The following is a 22,838-nucleotide window of genomic DNA, read 5'->3' as shown; positions in this document are numbered from 1 at the left end:
CGAGCAATCCGACCAGAAGAAAACGGACCAATACTAGACATCTCTGCGAAGCCTCGAAGTCTGTCCATCCCTGGCGAACGGCCAATGTTGCATCCGACGGCTTTTTGAGACTCTGCGCATCGAGTTGCGCAATTACCGATGAAGCCGTACCACCATTCTCCGAGTCTTGGAATCAGGGAAGCTGGCTAATTGTTTTGACACAAGCGTGTCAGCGTTGCCCAGAGGTCCGCGCTCCCTCTGGGTCTCACACCGCGGCATCAACCGCACAGACGCTCGTGACGATCCGTTCGGACAACAGAGCTTCTTTCTCATGTCTCCCTCATTAGCGGCCAGTCCGGTTGCATCTCAGTGTCCGTTCGAACCTAGATTCAGACGGCGATTTCCCAAGGCTCTCTCTCTCTCTCTCTGCCGCTGCGAGCACCAAAATTCTGCCTTGCATGGTATTCAACCTGAGCTACCTTTCCCACTCACGACCACATTTTGTCTTCTAGCGACTCTCTTCTCTTACTGTACAGAGTTCCGGCCAGGGCCCTATGCTTCTGAATGTATGTCTCTTGATCATGTCTCTCTTGCCCTCGTCTTCCTCTTGGCGGCCGTCATCGTACTCTATCAGGTCCGTACAAGGACATTCGTGATCGACCATGTGCTGGACCACCCGTAACAGCGTTTCCACCCCGTGGAGTCTGTGCAGCAGCGGCTCACTCGTGAAGCCAGCGAGGTACATCGACGAAAGCTACCAGCTCCGGCACCTGTCTGCACTCCCTGAACGCCCTTCTCGGCAAATAACCGGAATCTTGGGGAGCCGCTCTTCCACCGCGACATTGGCCAACCGCGGCTTCCCCTGCCCCTCCCCGCGCCGGCCGGTCAGTCTTGGATCTGAAGCTTTCACGTTTTTTTCCTCCTTCACATCTGCAATTTCTCCTTGCCCTTGGTGATATCAAGATGGCCAGGCACAGTCCTCTGGGTCTGAATAATGTTTGATCACCCTCCACCGGAGGCCGATTCTCGCCGTTGCATGATCGTGTTCTCGAACTTCCTTTAGAATCTTCGGTTGCTACATTTCCTTTGTGCCGTTGGCATCACACAGTAGCACCCGTACATGACTCTGCTGCCGTCAGGGTTGTCTCCTGGCGACGTCCGTTTCCTCATTAGACTTGGCTGTCCAGTGACATGGCTGTTTGCTAGCGCTGGACCTCTGAGAGGGGAGGTGTGTGTGGCACAACGCCTCCTATTGTACAAGCGAGGAGGCAGCGGCGAGCTGATGCCGTCTTGCCTCCTCAAAAGGCCACGAGGTCCAGATCGCAAGATCAGGCAGAGGCAGACTCGTGGAAGTCCCATCAGTTCTCAAAGCCTCTTCGACGACTGGGTAGCTCTCTACCCCTATCGAAGTGCGGTCTTGCCGGGCGTGCGCCCGCCTCATTACCACCAGGCTCGAAACCGACGGCTGTAGCTGGCTGGCTGGCTGGTCTCCCTGGACAGTGCCGGCCGGCATCCGGCTATCGCCCGGCTCACCTACCGCCTCCCGAGGTGTGCTCCGGGAGTTATCTTGACACACGAGGCAGATTTACCCGGCTGATTCTCTGTGCATGCGAGCCGCTCCCAAAGGACAAGACGAGACGACTCGCAGATCGGCGCGAGAACGCTGGTCTCGAAAGCTCGTCTTGGTCTCAACCACAAGCCAGAGCCAGTCCGGAAGATGAGAGGATGGACCCAAGACGGAGTCGCCTGGCAATCATGTCATGACTACTCTCGGAGGAGAGCCGGTAGTATCCCATGCTCGTCTCCGAACAAGAGCCGTCTAGCCCCCATATCTTGATAAATATTCCCGACAAGCCCTTAGTGTTGCTTGCTTTCCTTTTGCGAGCTCCGTCTTTGTCGATTCGACAGTGTTCTCATTGCACCCTTTGACCATGGTCTCTTACTCTTAGAGATACCTTCTCTGCGTCACATCTATGACCTTCTGTGATGGTAAAAGGAAACCACAGTGCTTGCGTCTATGGACACTTCGTCGCTGTTGGCCTCGCCGACGTCCCCGGCGGCGTCGGGGCTCCAGATCTTTGCCCTCTCCGTCAACTTCGCTCTCCCTGCCCTGGCGCTGCTTGCCGTCTCTGTGCGCGTGGCGGGCCGGCTGGCGGCGCAGCTTTTTGGGATAGATGACTGGCTTGTGTGCATAGCCATGCTTCTGTCGTTAGCTCAGACCGTTATCAGCTTCTTCTGTATACCTGACCCTGACCACCCCTAACGCCGTCCGATATGGATGTGGAAGACTAACGCTGGTGCTAGTCATCAAGACGAATTTCATCGGCATAGAGCCAGAGGAGGTGCCACCGCATGATCCCACTCAGGGACTGATATGGGCATACGCTGTCCAGGTTCTGTACAACCCGATCCTGGCGTTGGTCAAGTCGTCCGTCCTCATCTTCCTCATCCGATTGTTCGGGCAGAGAAAGTGGGTGCGGCGGTCTCTTGTCTGGCTCAACATGGTCAACATCTCGCAGATGGTCGGCGTCTTCTTTGCTGTCATCTTGCAATGCACTCCTATCTCATTTAACTGGGACCTCACCGTCAGGGGTGGTTACTGCGTCGACCGCCGAGTTTTGTACATCTTCACGGCCGCTTTCAACATTGTCACGGACATGTTGATGCTTGGCTTGCCCCTACGGGTGCTCTCCTCGCTCAAAATACCGAAGCGCGCAAAGACCGCGCTCCTGGTAGTCTTTCTCCTTGGATTCCTGTACGTCGAACCCCCCTTCTATGGTCTCCCTGATCCGTTCTGGACGCTTATCGCTAATTTTTTTTTTTTTTTTCGTTCCCTCTTCTTTTCACGTCTAGGGTAACCATTACCTCCATCATCCGCCTATTGCTCATCGTCCAGGGCATATTTAACACCCCAGTCTTTCCAATTTCGGACTCCAACGTTGGCTTCGTCTCGTCAGCCATCGAGACCAACCTCGCGCTCATCACCGCGTCGGCACCCGCGCTCCGCCCCATCTTCCGCTCGCGCAACCACGGCGGCTGGTTTGCACGCAGCGTCATGGCCACCGCCGGAGCACCGGGCGGTAACAACAGCAGCAAAAGCACCATCGCCACCATCACCGTGGTCTGAGCAGTACTACAGCGGCGAGAACATCCAATATCCGCCTGAGCGGGACGGCTACGGCGGCGTTGTTGCGGCGATTGCTAGCTCTGACGGTGGCGGCGGCGGTGGCGGCCATGGCCACGCCAACACTGCCGATATTAATTATGCATTACGCCGACGGTGAGCGCGTGTCCAGGTACCTGGATAGGAGGCTCGGATTCGTCACGCCCAGGGGGACAACGCCTATTACATCGAGGGGTTGGAAAGAGAGCGGAAGACCGTTCTGATGCGGTCGTGTCGCTTTATTTGCACCTTCTTTTCTCTTCATATTTTCCCCGTTTCTTTTCTTTTTTTTTCCTTTTTTTTTTCGTTTCCTCCTTTCTTACTCTCTTCCTTCGTGACTATACATTTTCCTGTGGCTCGTTTTGTTTGAAATTATCGAAAAGGAAATTCAATGGTAGTTTCAGGAGTTGGCGCAAGAGCACCGGGGGAATTACTACCTCTGACTTATTTGGCAGATTTCCATACGAGAACGAGCCCGTTTACTCCAGTTGTTATCACCAGGGCCAGTCGGTCCCATCTCGACTCAACTAGGCAATAATTACTGCCCTGCGTACAAGTACTTCGTAGAGGAATACTCACAAGAAAGGGCCATTGTAATTACTGGAATCGATCGACTTGGGCTCCTTGAAACGAGCATGCATTTAACCCTCTTCGCCACAGCCTGGAACGTTGAGCGAGTCTCGAGGCGTCTTGGATTCTCGGTCTCATTTTTAGTTAGGCACCTACTGTAGTCCGTACTTACTTTCAAGTCAGGGGCCATATCCTGATCGATCCAGAGCTTGCGAGGCCCGAGTTTCGCGTGATGGTCATGAGCAACATCCAAGGAACGCAGTGCTAGGATGCCCACGTCGCCAGCATGTGCCAATCCAACGGGTACTTCATGCAAACACAGGACGCTGTCGCGTCCAAGTGGGTAGTGTTCGCCGTAATTGGAAGGCAGAAAATTTTCCCTTCTGAAAGGCGTCTCCAAGGCTACGGCGTAACCCTTGAAATATTTTTTGAGGTGGATCAAAGGTTTGTGCGCGCATCCGGGGCTTCGCGTAATTACGTTTTGTTTGTATATTTACAAATATTGCGTATGTAAAGGACGTCCACTACACCATGTTATGTAAGCTTTCTTATGTGTTGGATGCATACCAGAAGGAGATTTTTTCATCTTTTACATTTAGACGAGGCCTTTGTTGTTGAGTGGTAAAACAGCTGCCGAATCTGGATGGCTCCCGTCGGACACGACGGACAAGGAACCTCAACATCAACCCGCAGCACCGCAGTACGGCGTAGTAGCTATATGAAGTAGTCACACTAGCGTACCGAATCAGGTACAGTGGCTACACAGTAAGTTACCGGCATTTGGCGAACGCGGATGAGGCCGAGAGTGGATGTAGAGAAGGGTCCCCGGCGCAGAGCGGGAAGGTGGAGTATCTCGCGGGTGCGATGGAACATCGAGAAGCATTCTCCCAGTGGAACCCGGTGGGTTGATTCATCATTTCTTCTTCTTCGACAGGCTTGTGAAAATCACTTCACCGCACAAATGTACTCCGTACGTACACCAAGAAAAATCACCAGTGCGTTAGTATCTTGTTCTTCGGGGGCTCGGCAAGTGGTTTATTAATAAGGGAACAACTCGTATGCTGACAGGCCGACGAGAAGATGGTGTGCAAGCTTTCTGCTGGCGCTAATCTAGGAGCTAAGAGAATCGGGAGGCAATGCACGTCACATACCCATTAACTACTTGGCTGGTCTCGTGCGTCGGGGGGCAGCCAAGCAGAGGGCATTATCGCCGTGGAGGATCACTGACGTCGGTTTCTTATCGGGACTTGATCGCCACCAGCCAAATCAGATGGGTGCGCCCATAACCGCATGGTACAGTACACTACACGTGTGGGCATACTGTATGTACGGGTTACTCATATGATTCTGTACCTTCTCTGTTGTGGCTGCCGGTGCGCGCAACATTACCAGGGCGACAGGATGGAGAAGGGCGAACGAATGCGCCCGGACAATTGTTCCCTTGGTCCTTGGGGCAATCGCACGAATCGGTGTGGTTGAGCGAGTCGTATCATCCAAAGTGTGACGGCGTTCATTTTTCGCGGGGGCTCTCTGCCTGTCCTTTGCCAGGCAGGAAGCTCATTCCAGCCGCTGCTTCCTATTATGCCCTAGTCATTCGTGCTTCCCCAGATTTCCCCATCATGCCGCGGTCTGCTAGGCACCTTTAGGCAGTGATAAGCTGTGGCGGGCATGGCAATCGTGTGACACCCTTCCCATCCCTTATTAGCCTGCACCATGGCATGCCCGGTCGTGGTTGGGCGCGCTGTTGTGTTTGCGCCGGGGAATCCTGACAATCCTTATCAGGGGCCAGCCACGCCGCCGGACTTGGGCTGCATTCTCATAATATACCTGCTTTGCCGTCTCTTTTTCTCTCCAGTTCCTCGACTCCTCAACCTTGAGACAATATTTATTTTTCCGGCTTTTTGCGAAAAAGCAGACCACACGACCCAACAGAGCGGACCTTGTCTTTCGAGCTCTCCAACGGCCACGGGCCTCCACTCGGCGGCTCGACTTCTGACGTACGAGGGTGTACCGAATTACATGATAGCTACATACGAGTGGCTACTGGCTGCCCTCGTACCCGCCCACCAAATTTAGAGGCAGCAAACTACTGTGTATGCACCTGGCAAACGTGCCCGTCAGGTACTGTACAGTACGGTACCCGCCTGCTCAAATCCAACCCAACGTTATCGAGGCCCAGTTCTTGGGTGACGCATTTCCGGCACATCCCATCTCCTCTTTCGGGACCTTACCTAGAGGACGTCTGTATACAGCGTTCGCTCTCCACTTATCCGGTTTGCATTCGGAAACCAACCCGACACAAACAAACAATTGAAACTCTTATCGCAACTCTTCACCGCACCATCGACACCGCGTCTGAAAAAAGAAGAGTCTCCGCTCTTACAACCGGAACACGGCAGTGGGGGATCAGGGTTCCATGGTCTCCCGTGGTGGACCCCTGGGCCCCAACGTTTTACGTACTGGAATTGCCCTACGGCACGCGAGACATCGGCCGCGAACCAAAACCCGGGCGCTGTGACTGGTTGCCCTAAAAAAGCTTCTTGCGAGCGGCCGAGAAACACCTTGAAGGATTGTTTCGCACGTGTGGTACGGAGAAGCGTTATCATATCTCGTGCTGCATGCACTGAAGAATATTCGGTGCTGCCGTCCGTCCGAAGTTCCAAGGTCGGCACAGCGCAGGCGAAATTGTTCGGATTACAGTACATACATACGTACATACCGACCATTCCGGAAAAGCGACCCGCTGCGCAGTTCTCGAGGTTGATCTGCAGCGCCGAGTCGGCTGGATGAGTTAACACGCAGCCGGGCCGTTTATTAAGTGAGCCCAGGCCCTCCACCCCCCCGGGCCAGCTGGACATGATGATGTCCGCATGTTCCTATCTCGCATCTTCCCGACGAAGCCAGGCTTCCTCAAGGGCTCAGCCACGTCTCCCCGTCCCGACTCCTTCTTCACGTCAGACCTCGCACTCTCCGAGCTTCTTCCCGTCCTTGACCTCCCCCAAGAATAATGGTAATAGTTTGGCTGCCACCACAGATTCCTGCACCGACACCAGCCTCGCCATATCAGCAATGCCGCAGAGGTCAAGAGACAGCTCCCCTTGCTCGCCAGCCCCGAGTCCTCCTCCCAGGTCCGAGTTGACGCCCGCTCGGCCGACGACCGCATCGACTCCGGTCCAGATCCCCGCCAGGCCAAGATCTCGGGACACTGCCCATCCACAAAAGCCACACCATGGCCGTGGTGACCGGAGACATTGCTCGACATCGCGCCGTCCAAGGGATGCACACTCTCGCGATGCCATCCCTCCCTTCGTGGCCGCCCTACTTGCCGTCACAAACATTCCGCCGCCCAAAGCCGCACGGAGTGTCCGACAGACCAAGGCGGAAAAGAGGATGACGGTGGAGTCGATCATTGAGAGGGCACAGGAATCCGAGAAAGAGCTCAGCCTGAAGCTGAGCAAGGGCCCGCTCGACATTCTGTTAATGTCGCCCGAAGACCTCGAGGCCGACGATGCCTCCGTCTGCGATAGCGTCCCAGAGTCCGTCCTCTCGGCACAGACTGTCTCGATCGAGTCGATCCCGTCCCTGAGCGATTCTTTCACCACCGACAACACGCTCTCCTCCCTCGAGACGCCCCCCACACCGCCCCGGAGGCGGAGGGTTCAGCCGACCCGACGCTCTCTAGAACCCGTCTCTTCACCGCCGGGTGAATCCGAGAGCCATCCCCTATCGTCCCCCGAGAGCGACAGTGACGTGGACCACCTGGACTTCCGCGTCTTCGCGCCCAAGGAGGAGGCGCCGGGCAAGAAGACTCCGCGGCTACAGTTTACTCCGATCAAGTCGGCCTTCAAGTCGAATTTGACCGCATCGCTACGGGCTTTGCGCCAAGCGGCCCGTTCCTTCTCTAATCTGAACTTCTCGTCCATCCCGCCCGAGGACTTCCTCACGAGATCCATCTTGACCCTCGACCCTCAGGTTCCCTATACCGATGAGCGTCGGCCGCCTCCCCTCGAGGAGGAGCCGACGGCTGCGCTGCGGCGGTACCTTAATCCGACAACGACGGCACGCCTAGAGAGGCCCAGGACGGTAGCCGACGGGCCAGTGCTACGAACATTTACTGCATCGATCCAGATGCAGACGTACAAGATTCACCGGGCGCGCAGTGTATCCCCCAGCCCCGGCCGACCGCCCCATACTCCGGCGGGCCCGACGTCCCCCACGACACCATCAACGCCCTCCCCGTCGAGAGCGACGGAGCATCCCATGCCAGGGCCGCGACAGCGCGAGATGCGCGAAAACTCGGACTTCATTCGCATCGCCGTCATGGAAATGGCCATGCGCAAAAGCGGCAAACTCGATGATCAGCGACCAGGTCGCGCACGTTGGGCCCTTCCGCCGAGGAAGCCCAGCAGCCGTCCATACGAGATCAGGCCTGATGGTGTGCCTGCTAGATGGGCCTCCGTGACTCTCTAGCACAGACTAGCCAGCAAGAGCGGCCGCCACTGAACAATCCTCGACCGTCCTACGCTAGTGCTAATCCAACGGGACTGCCTGTTGACTAGTGTACGTCGTGTCGAATGAGGAGAGGATTTGCCGTGTCGTCTGCCTGTTGCCCGCCCAAAGTCGATCATCAAATCACCCAGAAACATGGAGTGGTGTCTTGGCAGAAACACGACAACGCTGCGGCGTCACCGGATCGGGAAGGTCATAACTCTGTGGGATTCTGCTCTCCCCCAACGATCTCTATCTGCACCTTCTTCGTTCGACGTCGGGTTTATGCGAAAGTTAAGCCCGGCCGGGCTTCCCCACGATGACGCATTTTCGACACCACCATCAAGCCTCTCTGGGCGTCTCTTAGAAAAAAAAGCCGCCAGCATGTTGACTGCGAACACGTCTCCGAAAGGAGCCCGTGCTGATGCGGGGGGTGTGTGGGGTTTAGCGGCCTGGGCGAATGACATCGCCCGGAATTGACCGAAGAGCTGTCTCGATTTTTTATCCCTCGTTTATTCCCCTCAACATTGCGAGGGAAGAGATGGATGGGAGAATCCTCCACGCATCAGTGCCAAAAGGACCCTCTTTCCACATTCAAAGACCTTCTGTCCGCTTCTTCGGCCCTCCTTTGAAACCTTAGCCGTCCTGACTCTTGACTGGGCCCCACAAGTCGGACATTACAACGCCCGGTTTACAATTCCACTCTCAGAGCCAGCGCCTGATTGGCGAGGGAGGGTGAATCAACATTTATACGTGTACTTTTTCTTTTAAGGCATCTCTTGGAGCGTGATGCATCCAGCGCTGCATGGGTCTGGTGTTCAATCGTTTACACTGCTTAATTGGTCTCTTTTTTTTTTCGGAGCACTAAACCTACTGTGTACACTGGCATTGTTATTCGTCCCCCTCCCCCCCCCCCCCCGGGGCAACATCCACATCGTTCCGCTGTTTTCGAAGCGGGAAGTTTTCTCAGGGACAGTTTGGTCAGGCATTACCCCTCTTGGGGCAACGGCGCAAGGAAGGAGGATATTGGGCAGGTCGGCGGGGTGGGTTATAAGGGCGCCCAAGGACACACATTCGAACGGAGAAAGAAAGGATCTGTTACGCCGCATACACAGTAGACACACGGCGTATCAGGCGTGTATTAGACACTACATAAATTGGCAACAGCACTTATAACTGGCCTGATACACTTACACTATTGTAGTCCTCAGGGAAGAAGGGGGTCATTCGGTTTCGCAGGACATACAAGTAGAGAGAAGTCTTGAATAAGAAGCTTGGCATTCGGAAGCGAACCCACTGGCCTACAATCCATGATCCCGTACACTGCACACATCCGTACACTAGTATGGGATCTGTGTATGAATGTACAAGTGTACGTCTACGTCATCGCCTACCTAGCGTTGGTGTCGTACCTGCATGGTGTCACAACGCGACCCCCTCCCGGTACCATGGAATCAACCAGATCTGATTCCAGACCTCATGGATCTCGCGTCACACGTGGAGCGGCAGCAAGTCGTTATCATCAAGAGCGCGTGGGGAAAAAGGAGGTGGCTGCTCGACTGGTTACTGACAACAGGGAAGCGGATTCATGGATCAGGGGCCAGGACATGCAGCGTGTCGATGGTGTCATTGCGTAGGTTCAAGTCGCGATGGCGGAGGTGTGACAAGGGAGCGCGCAGCCGAGGAGGAAGACTGGCTTGCGCCATTCCGCTGGTTGGGGACATGTTATGTATGTATATATATGTGTGTGTGTGTATGTATGTTGCAGATATGTACGGCACAAGCTACTACACTCAATGCATCGGTAGAGAACACAGATATGATGGTGATAGCGCGAGCGCGAGCGCGAGCGCAAGCACGGCCACGGAGAGGACAAGTTCACGACGGAGTAACGTTCTCCCTTCCCCTGTCATCCCAATCTTTTCTTCTCGGCCCGCGGCTTTCACTTGAGCGTCAGCTTGTGGATATCAGAGATCCCCAGAGATGGATGCATGAGCATAATAACACAATGACCTAGATCTAGCAGGCCAAGCAAGAGACAAACCAGGCAACTCAAGCAACCACCGTACCCTTCACAGCCACCACATCCTCAGAGAGAGAGAATCACGCGCGGTCGGGAATTTTCACTGCTCCTCGCCCTCGCTCGCCTCGCCATCGGCCCCCTTCTTGCCATCGTCCAACTTCTTGCCCGCCATCCGAGCCCACTCCTGCGCCTTGGCCGACACCCTCTCTCGGCTCTTGGCATCTCCCTTCTCCTCCTCCCACTTGGCCCACCGCCGGAACCAGGCCTTGGCCTGGCGCGGCTTCAGCCCCTTGACCTTGCTGCCGCGCTCGAACAGGTCCCGCACCACGCCGACGTCGTCCACGCCGTCGCGGAACGATGACGTCTCGAGGTCGGCCAGCTGGTTCCACAGGTCGAACTTGCGCGGGTACGTCGCGAGCAGCTGCTCGAAGAGGGTGCGCCCCTGCTCGCGGTCGCCGCTGGGCGACCGGAACTCCAGCGCCGCGAACTTGGGCAGCAGCGTGAGGTACACCTGGGACGGGTTGGTGTGCACGTTGGCCGGGTTGCACAGGATCTGCGTCGCGCGCTTGCACAGGGCCCGCGCGCGCTCCGGCTGGTTGGCCTTGGTGTGGAGGAAGTGCGCGTAGTTGATCCAGACGTGTGGGGAGCGCGAGCCGTATTTCTTGAGGATCCTCTCCTCGAAGAGTCTCTCGGCCTCCTGTGAGCAGAGAAAAGAAAAAAAAGGAGTTAGTACCTTTGTTTTGCAAGGCGGCGAGTGGGTGGACGGAGAGAAATAAAAAAGGAAAGAAAACTTGCCTTGTGCTTGCCCGACTGGATGTAGATGCTGGCAAGGCGCTCATGGATTTCCTGGTCGTCGTTGTAGGTGCATGCGCGCTTGAAGACTTCCTCTACGGTCTCTTCGGTGCCGTAGGCGACTTCCAGGTTGAGGTAGGCGATCCAGACGTTCAGCTTCTCGGTCTCTTCCTTGATGTTGATCGTCTTGAGCGCCCGCTCCGCTACCTGTCTCGCGCTGGCCAGGTCGTTAATCTGCATCTGGGACGCCATGTAGGCGATCCAGAGCTCCGACGAATCTGGCTGACCCAGCAGGAGACGTTCGTAGTCGCTCGAGGTTTGCGGCCCGTTGATATCGAGCTCGGCCGTCTTATCGACGATGCCCTGGGGCTCCCGGCGTTTCTTGGTCTTCTTGATCGGCTCGTCGGCCGGGCCGGCCTTTGCATCCTCGTCGGCGTCGAGGGCGTCGGCCGTCCAGTCGAAGCCGCCGGCCTCGAGACCCGTGAGTCCCTCCTCTGGCGCTTCGCCCATCTCGACATCGCTCTTCCCTTCATCATCGTCTTCCTCATCTTCCTCATCGTCGTCATCATCGGAGCCGCCAACGAGGATAGCACCACCAGCGTCGCTCATCTCTTCGTCTCCACTATCCTCTTCGCCATTCAGAGCCGCACCGGCATCCTCTTCCTCGCTATCAACGTCCATATCGTCCACCTCGTCGTCCTTGAAGTACGAGGGCTTCAGCCCGAGGTTGACGCGTTTCTTCTCGAGGTCGACCTTCAGGACGCGGGCCTTGACACGGTCGCCCTCGTTGTACAGCGTCCTGGCGTCCTTCACATTCCGGTCGGCCATCTCGCTGCGGTGGCACAGACCAGAAAGATTCATCGAACCGTCGATATCAACGAAGGCACCGAATTCCTCGACCTTGCGCACCTTGCCAGTTACGATCTGGCCCTCCCTCAGGTCCGCAATGGTGATCGGAGGGACGTAGTCCTGCTCCACCACGGACGGCTTGAGGTCCATCTCGATGCGGCCGTCCGCCACGGAGATGATGCGGCCCTTGACGAGCTGGTCAACCTGGAAGTGCTCCTTCCAGTCCTTCAGGTACGCATCGGAGAGGTTCTTGATCTTGACGTGAGCCACAACATCACCGCCGAGCGACACGAACAGACCCTTGTCCGAGACGTTCTTAACGAAGCCGCGAATGATGTCGCCAACCTCGAGCTTGGTGCTCTTCGTGATCTCCTTGTCCTTGACGGGCAGGGACGAGTTAAGGACTCTTGAGGGCCGCATAGATAGCCTCAATCTCTTGTTGCTCTTGTCCACCTCAACGACCGCTACCCGCACGATTTCGTTCTTGGAATGCGACAGGGGGTTGGCTTCATCGTAGTCATCGGCCAGGTCGGCCAGATGCACAGGCCCGGCAACCAACTCGCTCAGCTTGACGACGACCTGACGATCATTGATCTTGGTGACCTTCGCCGGCAAAACCAAGCCTTGCTGGATCTTATCCCAGGAAAGCTGGGCCGCCTCACCAGGCGCTCGGGCGGAGAGGTCGACCCTTTGCTTCTCCTTGTCCACGGAAAGAACCCGCACCTGTAGCGCCGAGCCCACGGGGAAGCTCTTCTCCAGATTTGCCAATTTGGATAGGTCATCAGACGCTTCCATGGCACTGATTCTCCCACGAACGTTCGGCGACAGATTCACCCACAAATAGCTGGAGGCGACATTGTTAACGAAGGCGATGTAGCTGGAACCAGGCTCGATCTTGTCGAGAGATAACGGCTCAGGAAGCGTGTCTGGTTTCAAATCGCTGGGCTTCGCCGACAATTCCAGGACCGAGTGGCTGGATCGGTGGGTGATTGGAAGGAAGCGGTGATTGCGGGCGTCATGGATGCCGAGAACGCGAGCCTCCAGTATGTCGTTCTGCTTGAATCGCTTCAGTGGCCTCCTCGAGTCCGGAATGTCCTCCCACTTATCGAAAATCTGTGACACGTCGATCCGCCCTTGAACGTTATCCGCAATCTGCACGTTGAGCTGCGTCTCTTTGACTGACTTCACTCTAGCCTTGGTGATTTTGCCAATTTTGAGGTCATCCATCGAGGAGACTGAGTCGTCCAATGCGTTGACCGCCCTGTCGGCGGGTTTGGACGACTTCCTCGCCTCCTCATCCGAGACCGACGGGATGGCAACCAGCAGCCGCCCCAGGTCCCTGTCGATGGAGGTTATCTTGACGGCAAGGGACTGCGACTTGAACAACCCAAAGTTGAGCTTGTCCTGCGCATCTTTGGGCAGCTTCGTCTTGGGGAGCAGAGCGGTCAGGTTTCCTGCAAACTGCACGAAAGCGGCCGTGGCAGTGATGTTGCGGACGAAACCAGCGACCGTGTCCCCCAGCCGGGCATCGTCCACGCTCCGAAGAAGTTTTCCTTCTTTGCTCGCCTGGACGAGGCTGGGCTTGTGAGAGAGAATGATGGACCGCCGGGCCTCGTTCTTCTCGAGCACGACCAGATCAGAGAGCGTTTGGTTGACGTGAATCTTCTTGAGGGCCGATTGCGTCTTGCTGACCGACTTATCGGTTAGGTGTCCCACGGGAAGGATGGCCTTTAGCGAGCTGTCAGTGAGCTCGACGAAGACGTCGTCCTCGGTTTTCTGCGTAACCTTGGCCGATACGAGGTCGCCAATCTGTAGCTTCTTGAGAGCGAGCTGCTTTTCTAGACCGAAAGCAGAGGGGTCTTTGCACGAAACAATGAGCCTGCGAGTTTCGGGATCGAAGCTGAGGACGTAGATGCTGACGGTCTGACCCACGCGGAAGTGCTCCTTGGGATCGCTGATGTAGGCTTCACTCATCTCCGAGACGGGCAGGAAGCCACGGAGCTGGCCGTAGAATTGGACGATGGCGCCGTGCTGAAGCACGTTCACAATCGTGCCCGGTGCCTGCAGGCCGACTGCGAGCTCATCGTAGGACTTGATCGCCGGCGCTTCCGAGTTGACCAACGTCTTCTTCAGCGTCAGGCGAAGTTGATGCATCGCCGGGTTCGTCGACAGGACGCGAGCCTTGACTTTCATGCCTTCCCTGAATTTCTTCTCGGGGTGCTGAAGGTGGACGTCGGCAAGGTGCATCTCGGGAACCAGGCCGGAAATGCCTTGGGCGATGTTGACAATGAGACCGCCGAGGCCGTCTTGGTTGATGACAAGCTTCTCCACCACGCCGGGGACCACTGCCCCTATGGGGATATCCTCGATCCTCAGGAAAGGTTGCTCTAGCACCTTCTTCTCGAACGAGAGGAGGAACATGCCATCAAAGTTGTTGTAGCCGACCACGCGGCCGGGGTGGACCGAGCCGACCTTGTAAGGACCGCTGTTTTCAAACAAGGTGTCGACCTTGCCGTCCTTGACCCTCGAGATGTGTACGAACCCCGGGACGCCTTCGACGCCAACATCGACGTACAGGCCAATGCCAGGTTCCACTTTCCGTACTGTGCACTCGTTCACAATGGCCGAGTGAGCAAGGATCGCTGTTGGTAAGAGCTCCTGACCGTCTTTGTTCGCGATCTTGGGCTTCAGCGAGACGACATGTGGCAGGAGGGAGATGCCCAGCTTGGGCAACTTCGCATTCGGGAACGTGCAGATGATCCTGGCCTTGAGGCGCGAGCCCACCTTGTACTGGTTGACGATGTCGACACCATCGGGCCCGGCACCAGAGTGAACAAGATCTGCTGTCACGTCCAGATGGCCCATCACCTTGCCAATGACACCGTGCTGGGATACCTCGGACACGAGAACATCGGCTGCGGCACCGGGCAGAAAGGAGCCAATCGTGGTCGCTTCGGCAGGGTTGTGTTTGGGGTTGCCGAGGCGATCGGAGAGCGTGGAGAGCTGCACAACCTTTCCGCTGGCGGCCCTGCCCGTCACGATGCAGAGGAGAACCGATCCCGGCTGGAGGTTCTCGGGGGGGATGCTCTTGTCAAGCTGCTTGCGCGGCAGGAATCCCTTCACGTCGGAGTCGGCGATGCCTATATTCATGACGAAGCCGTGATCCTCGATGCTGGCAACCGAGGCCATGAGCGTGCTGTTCTCAACCAAGTCCTGCTCCGACATTCCGGTGTTGGCATGGGCTGGCTCCAGCGACAAGCCAATGTGACGTTTTGATTTCCCGGGTGTTGACTCGTCTAGCGTCGACGTTACATAGGCGCGCACGTACTGGCCGATGTAGAATAAGCCGTTCAGGTCAACGTCGTCGGCACCCCTTTCACCGGACCCGCCTCCCTCCTCCTCTTCTTCTTCTTCTTCCTCCTCCTCCGCCTCCTCCTTCTCAGCACTCTCCTGGAGTCGCTGCGTCAAAGACTCGGATATGGAGGTGATGGGCACATGACCGACAAGGTTATTCGGGAGGGCAACGGCGATGTCGAGGGGGTTGATGGCGCAAACGGTTCCGAGGACCAGTGAGCCCTTGACCAATCGCTGTAGAAGGTCAGTCGTCAGTAGGCGCACCGTTTCGCGGCCCCCTCCGATGAGCTTCGTACCTTGAAATTCAGACTTTCCACCTTGACCGCATCCTCATCCTTGGTGGCTTTTGCCACCGTCGCATCGACCTGCGACTTGCGCCTCTTCTTCTTGGCCGCCTTGTCTCCCTTCTTGCTCTCGGACTGCTCCTCGAACAAGACATCCTTCCTCGCTTGGATCGAGATCTGCTTCTGTTCGAGGGGCGTCAGGACGCTCCCGCCGCCTCGCGGAAACAAGGGCTCTTCCTCCTTTGGTTTCGAGATCACGGTAGTGGCAGGCGGCTTCGCCGGGGGCTTGGACTCCTTTGCCCCCTTATTGCTGTCGTCCTTCGCCTTCGCCGACTCACTCGCTTTCGCCCGTTTCGAGGGCCGCGACTCGGGGGCGGCTCGATTTGATTTCGAGGCCGAGGCGCCGTTGGGGCCCTCTTTGCGTTTTAAAGAACCCATGGTGACGGCGTGGCTGCTTGGAGTGCAGCAACTGGGGAGCAATCGCGAAACTGCTTCCTCTGCGCACCAGCTCCTCCAACTTCAAGGCGCCTTCACAGAATGCCGTTTTGAGAGCTGCCCACCACAAAAATTTCTGGCGGGTCCTAGTCTCGGCATACACGATAACGATAAGGAAGGCGGTGGGAGTCCGAGGTGGGGTACACTAGGGACTCAGGGAGGGTGCAAGGTTGTGCCAAGCGGGAACAGGCCCCAAGCCCAGCTCCACTGGTAGTCTATGTGCACTGCTACTACCGCTCAGGGGTCTGGGCCGCTAACCGCAGCGCTGATCACCAGGCTTTGTGATGAACATACTCCGTACATGCTGCTAGTTAATTGCATTATTTTCGGTCACCGCTATGTTTCCAAATTAGGTGAGCGTGGTTGGAAGCCTGTGGCGGTGGATACATACCTAGTACAGTACATACATTACACTAGCTTGGATCCTAGTTGTAGTTAGTGTACGGATGTCGCTACCAAAAGAACTGGCTCACCGCCTTTGTGCACGAACCATGCAAGGTCGCTAAAGTTTTAGAAGATATCTTTACTAACAATCGGCCATAGAGCCTAAGCTTTAGTGGCTATAGTGCTTTGCCCCACTGTACTTTATGTTGCTTTTAGCGGATTCATTCTGCCGGTCAAATTTGGCGGTGAGCCAGTTCTTTTGGTAGCGACATCCGTACACGACGGATTACGGATAGTGGTTCCTGATAACGTTGCCGATACAACCCAATGACCGGATGACGTACAGCCTCGGGAAGCCAGCGGATTGGAGCCAGCTGGGACCGACGCCGGTCCGGCCGCCGCCACGTTAGAGCGAACAACACGCGCCAAGGCAACAACAACCCATTACCGACCGGCCTGTAACTTCTCTGCCCCAAAGCCTTCACCCGCTCCGAATCACGTCGATAGCCCTACAAACAGGACGGTTGTGCAGTCTTATCGCCCATCGGTCTGCGCCATGGGTTCCCGCAAGCGGGCTAAACCCAACCCTGCCGCCGATTCGGGCACTCCGACCTCAACTCCTACTCATCCTCCTTCCGGCATGCCGTCGCAACCATCCTCCGCCTCGTCTCGATCAGGAACTGCTATTACCGACCAGCGCACTCCTCCAGTGTCGGAGGCGGGCAGTGATGGAAGAGACAGAACCCTTGCCAAGCAAGGTTCGAACCAGGCATGTGATACATCGGATTGCCGTGCTCAACGGCCTCAAAGCTGACTGTCTCTATTTCTCAGGTACACAACACCCGAAGCTGGTACGGGTCGTGGCCTCGAGTGTCTAAATCGGTTGCGTCGACCCAGGTCGCGCGGGAAACGATCCTCGGAGGTACATCGAAACCAGCGGGAACAGCGAACCTCAGCCGATTCGAACAAAAGAAGGGCGCCGATTCCGTGAGTGTCAGCGACGGCCCTCAGTCAGGGTCAGCAACGCCAAAGACGCAGGATGATGCGGCGAGCGCTGGAAAATGCCCCTCAGAACCAGCCTCGTTAGCAGCCGGAAATGTTGTGAAACCGGAGGAGGACAAGACGAAACCGGGAGACGCCGGCACCGAGAGTGACACAAAAATGCTCGATGCTGGTGGAGAAGAAGAGACGACGAGGCTACCAGCTGAACAATCTGCAAGCGTAGGGACCGAAGAGCAGCCGGCCGCGGCATCGACGCCGCAGAGACCTTCTTCAGGGTGGTTTGGCTGGTTTGCGAGGACAACGACGGCCGAGCCGGTCTCATCGGCAAATGCTCCCGTGCCGGCAGGGACAACATCCCAGGAAGCGAGCGTCCCAATACCTGTCGAGGCAGAGCAATCACGACCACCACAAGACTCTCAAACCGACAAGGCATCGAATCCACCCGAGGAAGCCCAAGAGGCTGCCGGCATTCACCACCAACCACCCACGCAGGACAAGAAAGCAACGGGCTACGGGAGCTCTTGGCTGTGGTATTGGACTAGCAGGACTGCCCCGGCTCCTTCGCAGCCCGAGCCTGGGCCGCCGCCCGCGGAACCAGAGGCGACCTCGGCGATAGTCAAAGAACCCGAAGATGTGGTCATGCAGGATGCACCTGCTGCAGAGGTAGCTCCCGAACCGCCGGCCCCCCCGCCTAAGGCAGGGTCGACGTGGGCTTTTTGGTCTCGCGATTCAGGGTCGACATCCACCAAGAAACCCGCGCAACGGCAAGGTGAGCAGGGCCAACTTGCGGTCATGGGAGAAAGGTCGGAAACGCTTCCCCAGAGGGCGAACTCGATGGAATTCGAAAGCACAAAAAGCACACCAGCGGAGGAGCCTTCGCTGAAACCGAAGCAAAAGAAGGAGCGAGCAGAGGCCGCTGCTACCCCTTCCCGGGAACCCTCATCAAAGAGCAGCAACAACAAACGCGTGCGCTTAAAGTCCATGGAGGTTGATGGTGCGCCTCCTAGTCGCCCGAGCACGCCACAGGCTGGCACAACGACTAAGCCGTCTGCTGCCAAAACGCCAGCCGCGGCCAAAGTTTCACCACCTAACCTCTTGCTTCCCTCGTTTGAGGGCACCTACAAGCTAAAGGACAACCCGTCCATCATAAAACAGATTGCCCAGCTGCTGCTTAGGACCCGGCAGCCGTCTGGAAAGCACGTGTATCGGACAAAGGAGCCCCCGAAGATCAAGAGTGCTATCGCCATCGGTGTCCACGGGCTTTTCCCCGCGACTTACCTCCGTCCCATGATTGGCCAACCCACTGGAACGTCCATCAAGTTTGCGAACCACTGCGCCGAAGCCATCCGAAGGTGGGCGAACAGCCATGGCTGTGAAGATTGCGAGATCGAAAAGGTCGCATTGGAAGGAGAGGGCAAGATTGGCGAACGGGTGGAGAACCTGTGGAAGCTGCTGCTGAACTGGATCGATCTCATCCGCAAGGCCGATCTGATTCTGATCGCATGTCACTCGCAGGGTGTGCCCGTCAGCATCATGCTGCTGGCGAAACTCATCGAACTGGGGGTTGTAGGGTCAGCCAGGATGGGCGTTTGCGCAATGGGTGAGTTATTGTTGCTGTGAACACTTGCAGGTGAGCGGTACCCTAACAGTGAGCGTAGCTGGCGTCTCGCTGGGTCCGTTCCCCGATTACCGGACCGGCATGGGCATCTTAATGGGCTCAGCCGCCGAGCTCTGGGAGTTTGCCGACCCCCAGAGCGAGGTGTCCAAGAGACTGGAAGCGTCTCTCAAGGTAGTCCTGAACCACGGCGCGCGTCTTACGTACATTGGTAGCATCGACGATCAGCTTGTGCCGTTGGAGGTTTGTTTCGCCCCGTCCTGCGAGGCAACCTCGAATACTTACGGGTTATAACTAGTCAGCCATATATGCGCCGGCCCATCATCCCTACATCTACCGGGCCGTCTTCATCGACGGCCGCATCCACGCACCCGATTTGTTGGTTCCCTCCAGCTCCCCCCCCCCCCCCTTTTCCCTCAGCTTTCCTCCGTCCCGGAGCAGGACTAACAGTCATCCTTTGTAGCATCGCCCACTTGGTCGGCTTTGCGCTCAAACTACGCAACCTCGGCGTGTCGGACCACGGCCTGATCCGCGAGCTCTCGACGCCATTGGCAGGGAGCCTGTATTCAGGGGAAGGCCACTCCCGCCTCTACGACGAGGAACAGGTCTACGATCTGGCCGTGACGCATGCGCTAGAGACGACCGACTTGGAGGGGCCGTGCGAGGTGGTGCACACCGGGAGGAGCGGTGCTGGCGGCGACGGCGGCGTCGGCCAGCCGAATCCCAACCCGTACCATCTACCCTGGATCATGCGCGGCCTGCTGGAGGAGGACTTTGTCAAGACGGAGCTGTCGGCGGAGACGGCGGAGCTGGTGAGGCAGTTCGACGACTGGAAGCCGGTCACGAAGGCGCTGAAGGACGTGAAGTATCGGCTGGAGGCCGTTAGGTCAAAGCTGTGACCCAAGGAGATCCTAATGGGGTACAAGACATGGGTTGGCGTAAATCGGCGAAGACGGTTGGGATGCTTTGGGATCGGACGACGACCCGATGCTTGTTGCGGTAAGAAGGGATGGATGCCCTTCACTGCTGCCGTATTGGGAGTTTAGCCGAGGAGTTTGAGGGTTTCGAGGCGTGCAAGTTCGCAACGCAGTACATACAATGTTGCAGGCCTTCATGAGCCGCCTGCTACTGACCTAGGTATACCCGAGCCAATAGACCTTAGCGCAAGAGTTTTGGGGTTGGTGGCGACTGTAATTCTGAGCTCCCAATGAAGACTATCATCATCACGAATTTATCTTGGATCCAACCTTTTCACGTCTTTTGTGTTCAACACCAGAAATGCAGACAATAACAGGTAAGGTCTATACAAGGTTTAGTAGCGTATAGTTACAAGAGACTCCTCCTCTTACTCCTCCTGTTCTTACAATTCCAAACACACACCCACACATACATGGACCCTCACAACACACCACTACTCTCGCTCTTTTCCTACCGCCGCCCCAAACCCCACTGATAAATGACGTCTTGTATCTGATCCCACGACATCTCCGCGGTCTTGACGCCGTGGGCCGTCGCCTCCTGCAGCACGACGGTGGGGGCGCCGCTCCCCTTGCCGCGGTTCTCGACCATGCCGCCGACGACCATCTTGGCGACGCGGCGCAGGTCCTGGACCGTCAGGTCGTTGATCTTCCTCGTCATCTCCCGCACGGCGATCTTGCGGCCGTGCACCTGGACCTGGCGGCCGAGGTCCTCGAGCTCGACCATGCGGCTCTCGAGGTTCATCAGGAGGCTGCTGCGCAGCTGGTTCTTGGCGCGGGCGACCTCGACCGGGTTGAGGGCCGAGTAGCCGCCCTCGACGGTCAGGGCCTGCAGCTCGCGGCACATGACCTGCAGCATGGCGGCGGTGCGGCCCGGGTAGCACGAGGCGGCGATGCCGAAGAGGCCCGAGTCGGTGTACGAGTGGTTGAAGGCGACGCACGACTCGACCCAGCCGTGCTGGTTGAGCACGTTGGTGTACAGGCGCGAGTACATGCCCTTGCCGGGCCCGCCGGCCGAGAAGGAGCCGCCGCCGCCCAGGAGGGTCTGGAGCGTCGCGAGGGCGTAGATGTCGTCCGATGAGATGGGGAGGCCCTCGAAGGCCAGCTGGATGTGCGTGAACGTCGGGAGGTTGGGGTTCAGCGGGAGCGGTTGGGGCGGGAGGGACAAGAAGCCGCCGGTGTAGTGTGCCGGGCGGGACAGGTCCTCGGCGGTTATCGGGGTGATGGGGGCGGAAGGGGAAGAAGAGCCGCTGCCGGATGGGGAGAAGCTCTTGAGGAATGGAATCTTGGAGAGCAGCCCGGATGGCTCGGGATCGGAGGATGGAGACGAGGAGGAGGAAGAAGACGAGGCGTCGGAGGCACCGCTGGACTCCGACCTCGCCGAGTCGAGCGATGTTTCCGAGCCCGTCCTCGACAGCGGCGAAGGCGCTGGTGCCATATCCCCAAAATGTCGCTCGGCCAACCGAACGGCCTCTTCGTGCGGCACGCCCGCGAAGGCGACGACGATGCGATCCGGCCGGTAGAAAGCATCCCGGTACGCCCGGATGACGTCTCTGTTGATAGCGCCTAACCTCTCCTGGGGGCAGAGCAGCGGATTCCCGAGCGTGTTGTCCTTGAAGGCGGCGGTATGCACCAGCTCGGGCAGAATCAGCTCCGGTTTGGACCATATCTCCCTCACTTCGTACTCGGCCGTCTCGATTTGTTGCTGAATCTCCTCGTCGGTGAGCTTCGGGTCGCGGATCGTCTCGGCCAGCAGGCCAACGGTGGTCGGGATGGCCGAGTTGAACGTCGCCGCCTGATACATCATCGACTCCCTCGAGGACGCGCACTGAATGTTCCCGCCCAGCTTCTCGACCGTCTCGAGCATTTCGTCGGCCGACCGCGACCCGGTCGACTTAAAAGCTAGCCGGTCCATGATGTGACTCGCGCCGCGCAGCGACTCGTTTTCGTACCGCGACCCGGCATCGATGTAGACGCCCACGCCCGAGAAAGCATCAGGAAGGTCTTCGGATGCCACCCGGATGCCGTTGGGAAGGGTGGTCACCCTGTCGCGCTCGGTCGGTTCCTGGGCCATTTTCATCAGCCTCCAGTTCGCGGGTCATTCCCCCCCTTTAAAACACAGATATCTATCGCCAAGGACTGGCCGATGCAGCCTACCTTGGAGGGCGCTTGCACCCTGATTCCTCGACCGACCGCAGTCGCTAGCGTCCTCGCCGGAAAGGACGGACGACCGCCGCTAAGGGTGTTCCATGGCTGACGAGGCCGGGTGAGTAGCCGCGTTGGCCGGCAGGATCGGAGCATGACTGTGGTTGGGTCCGGCGGTCCGTCGAGAGTGCTCGATGTTGTCGTAGAATTTCTCGGAGCTTCACTTGGTCGAAGACAAATCCATGGCTTGCGTTCGCGCCCGGGGCGCTATCGATAAGCAAGCCCGGCCGTCTCGGCAAACGGACCTACCGTGGTACACTGCCTTGTGTACTGTAGGTGCAGCAGCACCCGCACACCAAAAGCCTGGCCTCCTGGTAACTACTGCGCACCTACGTCAGCCGTGCAGCGCTGCAAACCCAAGGGGCCCTGAATGCTGCTCCGAACACAGAGCGAGTTTCCCTACGGAATACCGCGTATGCGTACGTGGCGTACGCGTATACATGCATCACAGAGGCAGGGATCGCTTTTATACTACGTCAATCATTTGAATGGTACGGAGTACATGTACATACATACTTCGGCACTGCGTGTTGGTTATCGCTGGGACATGGCCACTTGAGGCGGGGACGAACCTCGGTGCCTGCACAATCATGAGAGTCCGTCAATCTTGACCGAGGGGTTCTATGGGAACAACGCTTCTAGACAATTTGCCGGCCGC

The 22,838-nt window shown here is 57.4% G+C and overlaps 6 protein-coding genes across 6 annotated transcripts; 4 read left to right on the top strand and 2 right to left on the bottom strand.

Annotated features, from left to right (window-relative positions):
• Positions 1–1,996: 1,996 nt before the first annotated feature.
• Positions 1,997–3,106, top strand: MYCTH_2126894 (uncharacterized protein; the record flags this gene model as incomplete). The annotated part of the gene is made up of 3 exons (XM_003663087.1): positions 1,997–2,216; positions 2,284–2,734; positions 2,833–3,106. The coding sequence occupies 3 exons, from the start codon at positions 1,997–1,999 to the stop codon at positions 3,104–3,106; spliced, it is 945 nt and encodes a 314-aa protein (XP_003663135.1).
• Positions 3,107–3,998: 892 nt separating this feature from the next.
• On the top strand, positions 3,999–5,358 carry MYCTH_93897 (uncharacterized protein; the record flags this gene model as incomplete). The annotated part of the gene is made up of 8 exons (XM_003663086.1): positions 3,999–4,156; positions 4,229–4,250; positions 4,312–4,412; positions 4,462–4,612; positions 4,647–4,682; positions 4,781–4,795; positions 4,827–5,034; positions 5,261–5,358. The coding sequence occupies 8 exons, from the start codon at positions 3,999–4,001 to the stop codon at positions 5,356–5,358; spliced, it is 789 nt and encodes a 262-aa protein (XP_003663134.1).
• A 1,095-nt stretch (positions 5,359–6,453) lies between these two features.
• On the top strand, positions 6,454–8,269 carry MYCTH_2304623 (uncharacterized protein). Its single transcript, XM_003663085.1, has one exon. The coding sequence runs from the start codon at positions 7,103–7,105 to the stop codon at positions 8,180–8,182; it is 1,080 nt and encodes a 359-aa protein (XP_003663133.1). The 5' UTR covers positions 6,454–7,102; the 3' UTR covers positions 8,183–8,269.
• Positions 8,270–10,236: 1,967 nt separating this feature from the next.
• MYCTH_2304622 (uncharacterized protein) lies at positions 10,237–16,051 on the bottom strand. The gene is made up of 3 exons (XM_003663084.1): positions 15,515–16,051; positions 11,019–15,452; positions 10,237–10,920 (listed from the first exon to the last, which is right to left on the bottom strand). The coding sequence occupies exons 1-3, from the start codon at positions 15,938–15,940 to the stop codon at positions 10,324–10,326; spliced, it is 5,457 nt and encodes a 1,818-aa protein (XP_003663132.1). The 5' UTR covers positions 15,941–16,051; the 3' UTR covers positions 10,237–10,323.
• A 721-nt stretch (positions 16,052–16,772) lies between these two features.
• MYCTH_2304619 (uncharacterized protein) lies at positions 16,773–19,643 on the top strand. The gene is made up of 4 exons (XM_003663083.1): positions 16,773–17,150; positions 17,213–18,983; positions 19,042–19,376; positions 19,462–19,643. Exons 1-3 carry the CDS (start codon positions 16,938–16,940, stop codon positions 19,290–19,292), a joined length of 2,235 nt encoding a protein of 744 aa, XP_003663131.1. The 5' UTR covers positions 16,773–16,937; the 3' UTR covers positions 19,293–19,376; positions 19,462–19,643.
• Positions 19,644–20,269: 626 nt separating this feature from the next.
• On the bottom strand, positions 20,270–22,383 carry MYCTH_2304617 (uncharacterized protein). Its single transcript, XM_003663082.1, has 2 exons — positions 22,133–22,383; positions 20,270–22,040 (listed from the first exon to the last, which is right to left on the bottom strand). The coding sequence occupies exons 1-2, from the start codon at positions 22,274–22,276 to the stop codon at positions 20,427–20,429; spliced, it is 1,758 nt and encodes a 585-aa protein (XP_003663130.1). The 5' UTR covers positions 22,277–22,383; the 3' UTR covers positions 20,270–20,426.
• Between the last annotated feature and the right edge of the window lie 455 nt (positions 22,384–22,838).

This window comes from Thermothelomyces thermophilus, chromosome 3 (assembly GCF_000226095.1).
Source record: "Thermothelomyces thermophilus ATCC 42464 chromosome 3, complete sequence".
NCBI classification, from domain to species: domain Eukaryota; kingdom Fungi; phylum Ascomycota; class Sordariomycetes; order Sordariales; family Chaetomiaceae; genus Thermothelomyces; species Thermothelomyces thermophilus.
This window is presented reverse-complemented; position numbering and strand designations above follow the sequence as displayed.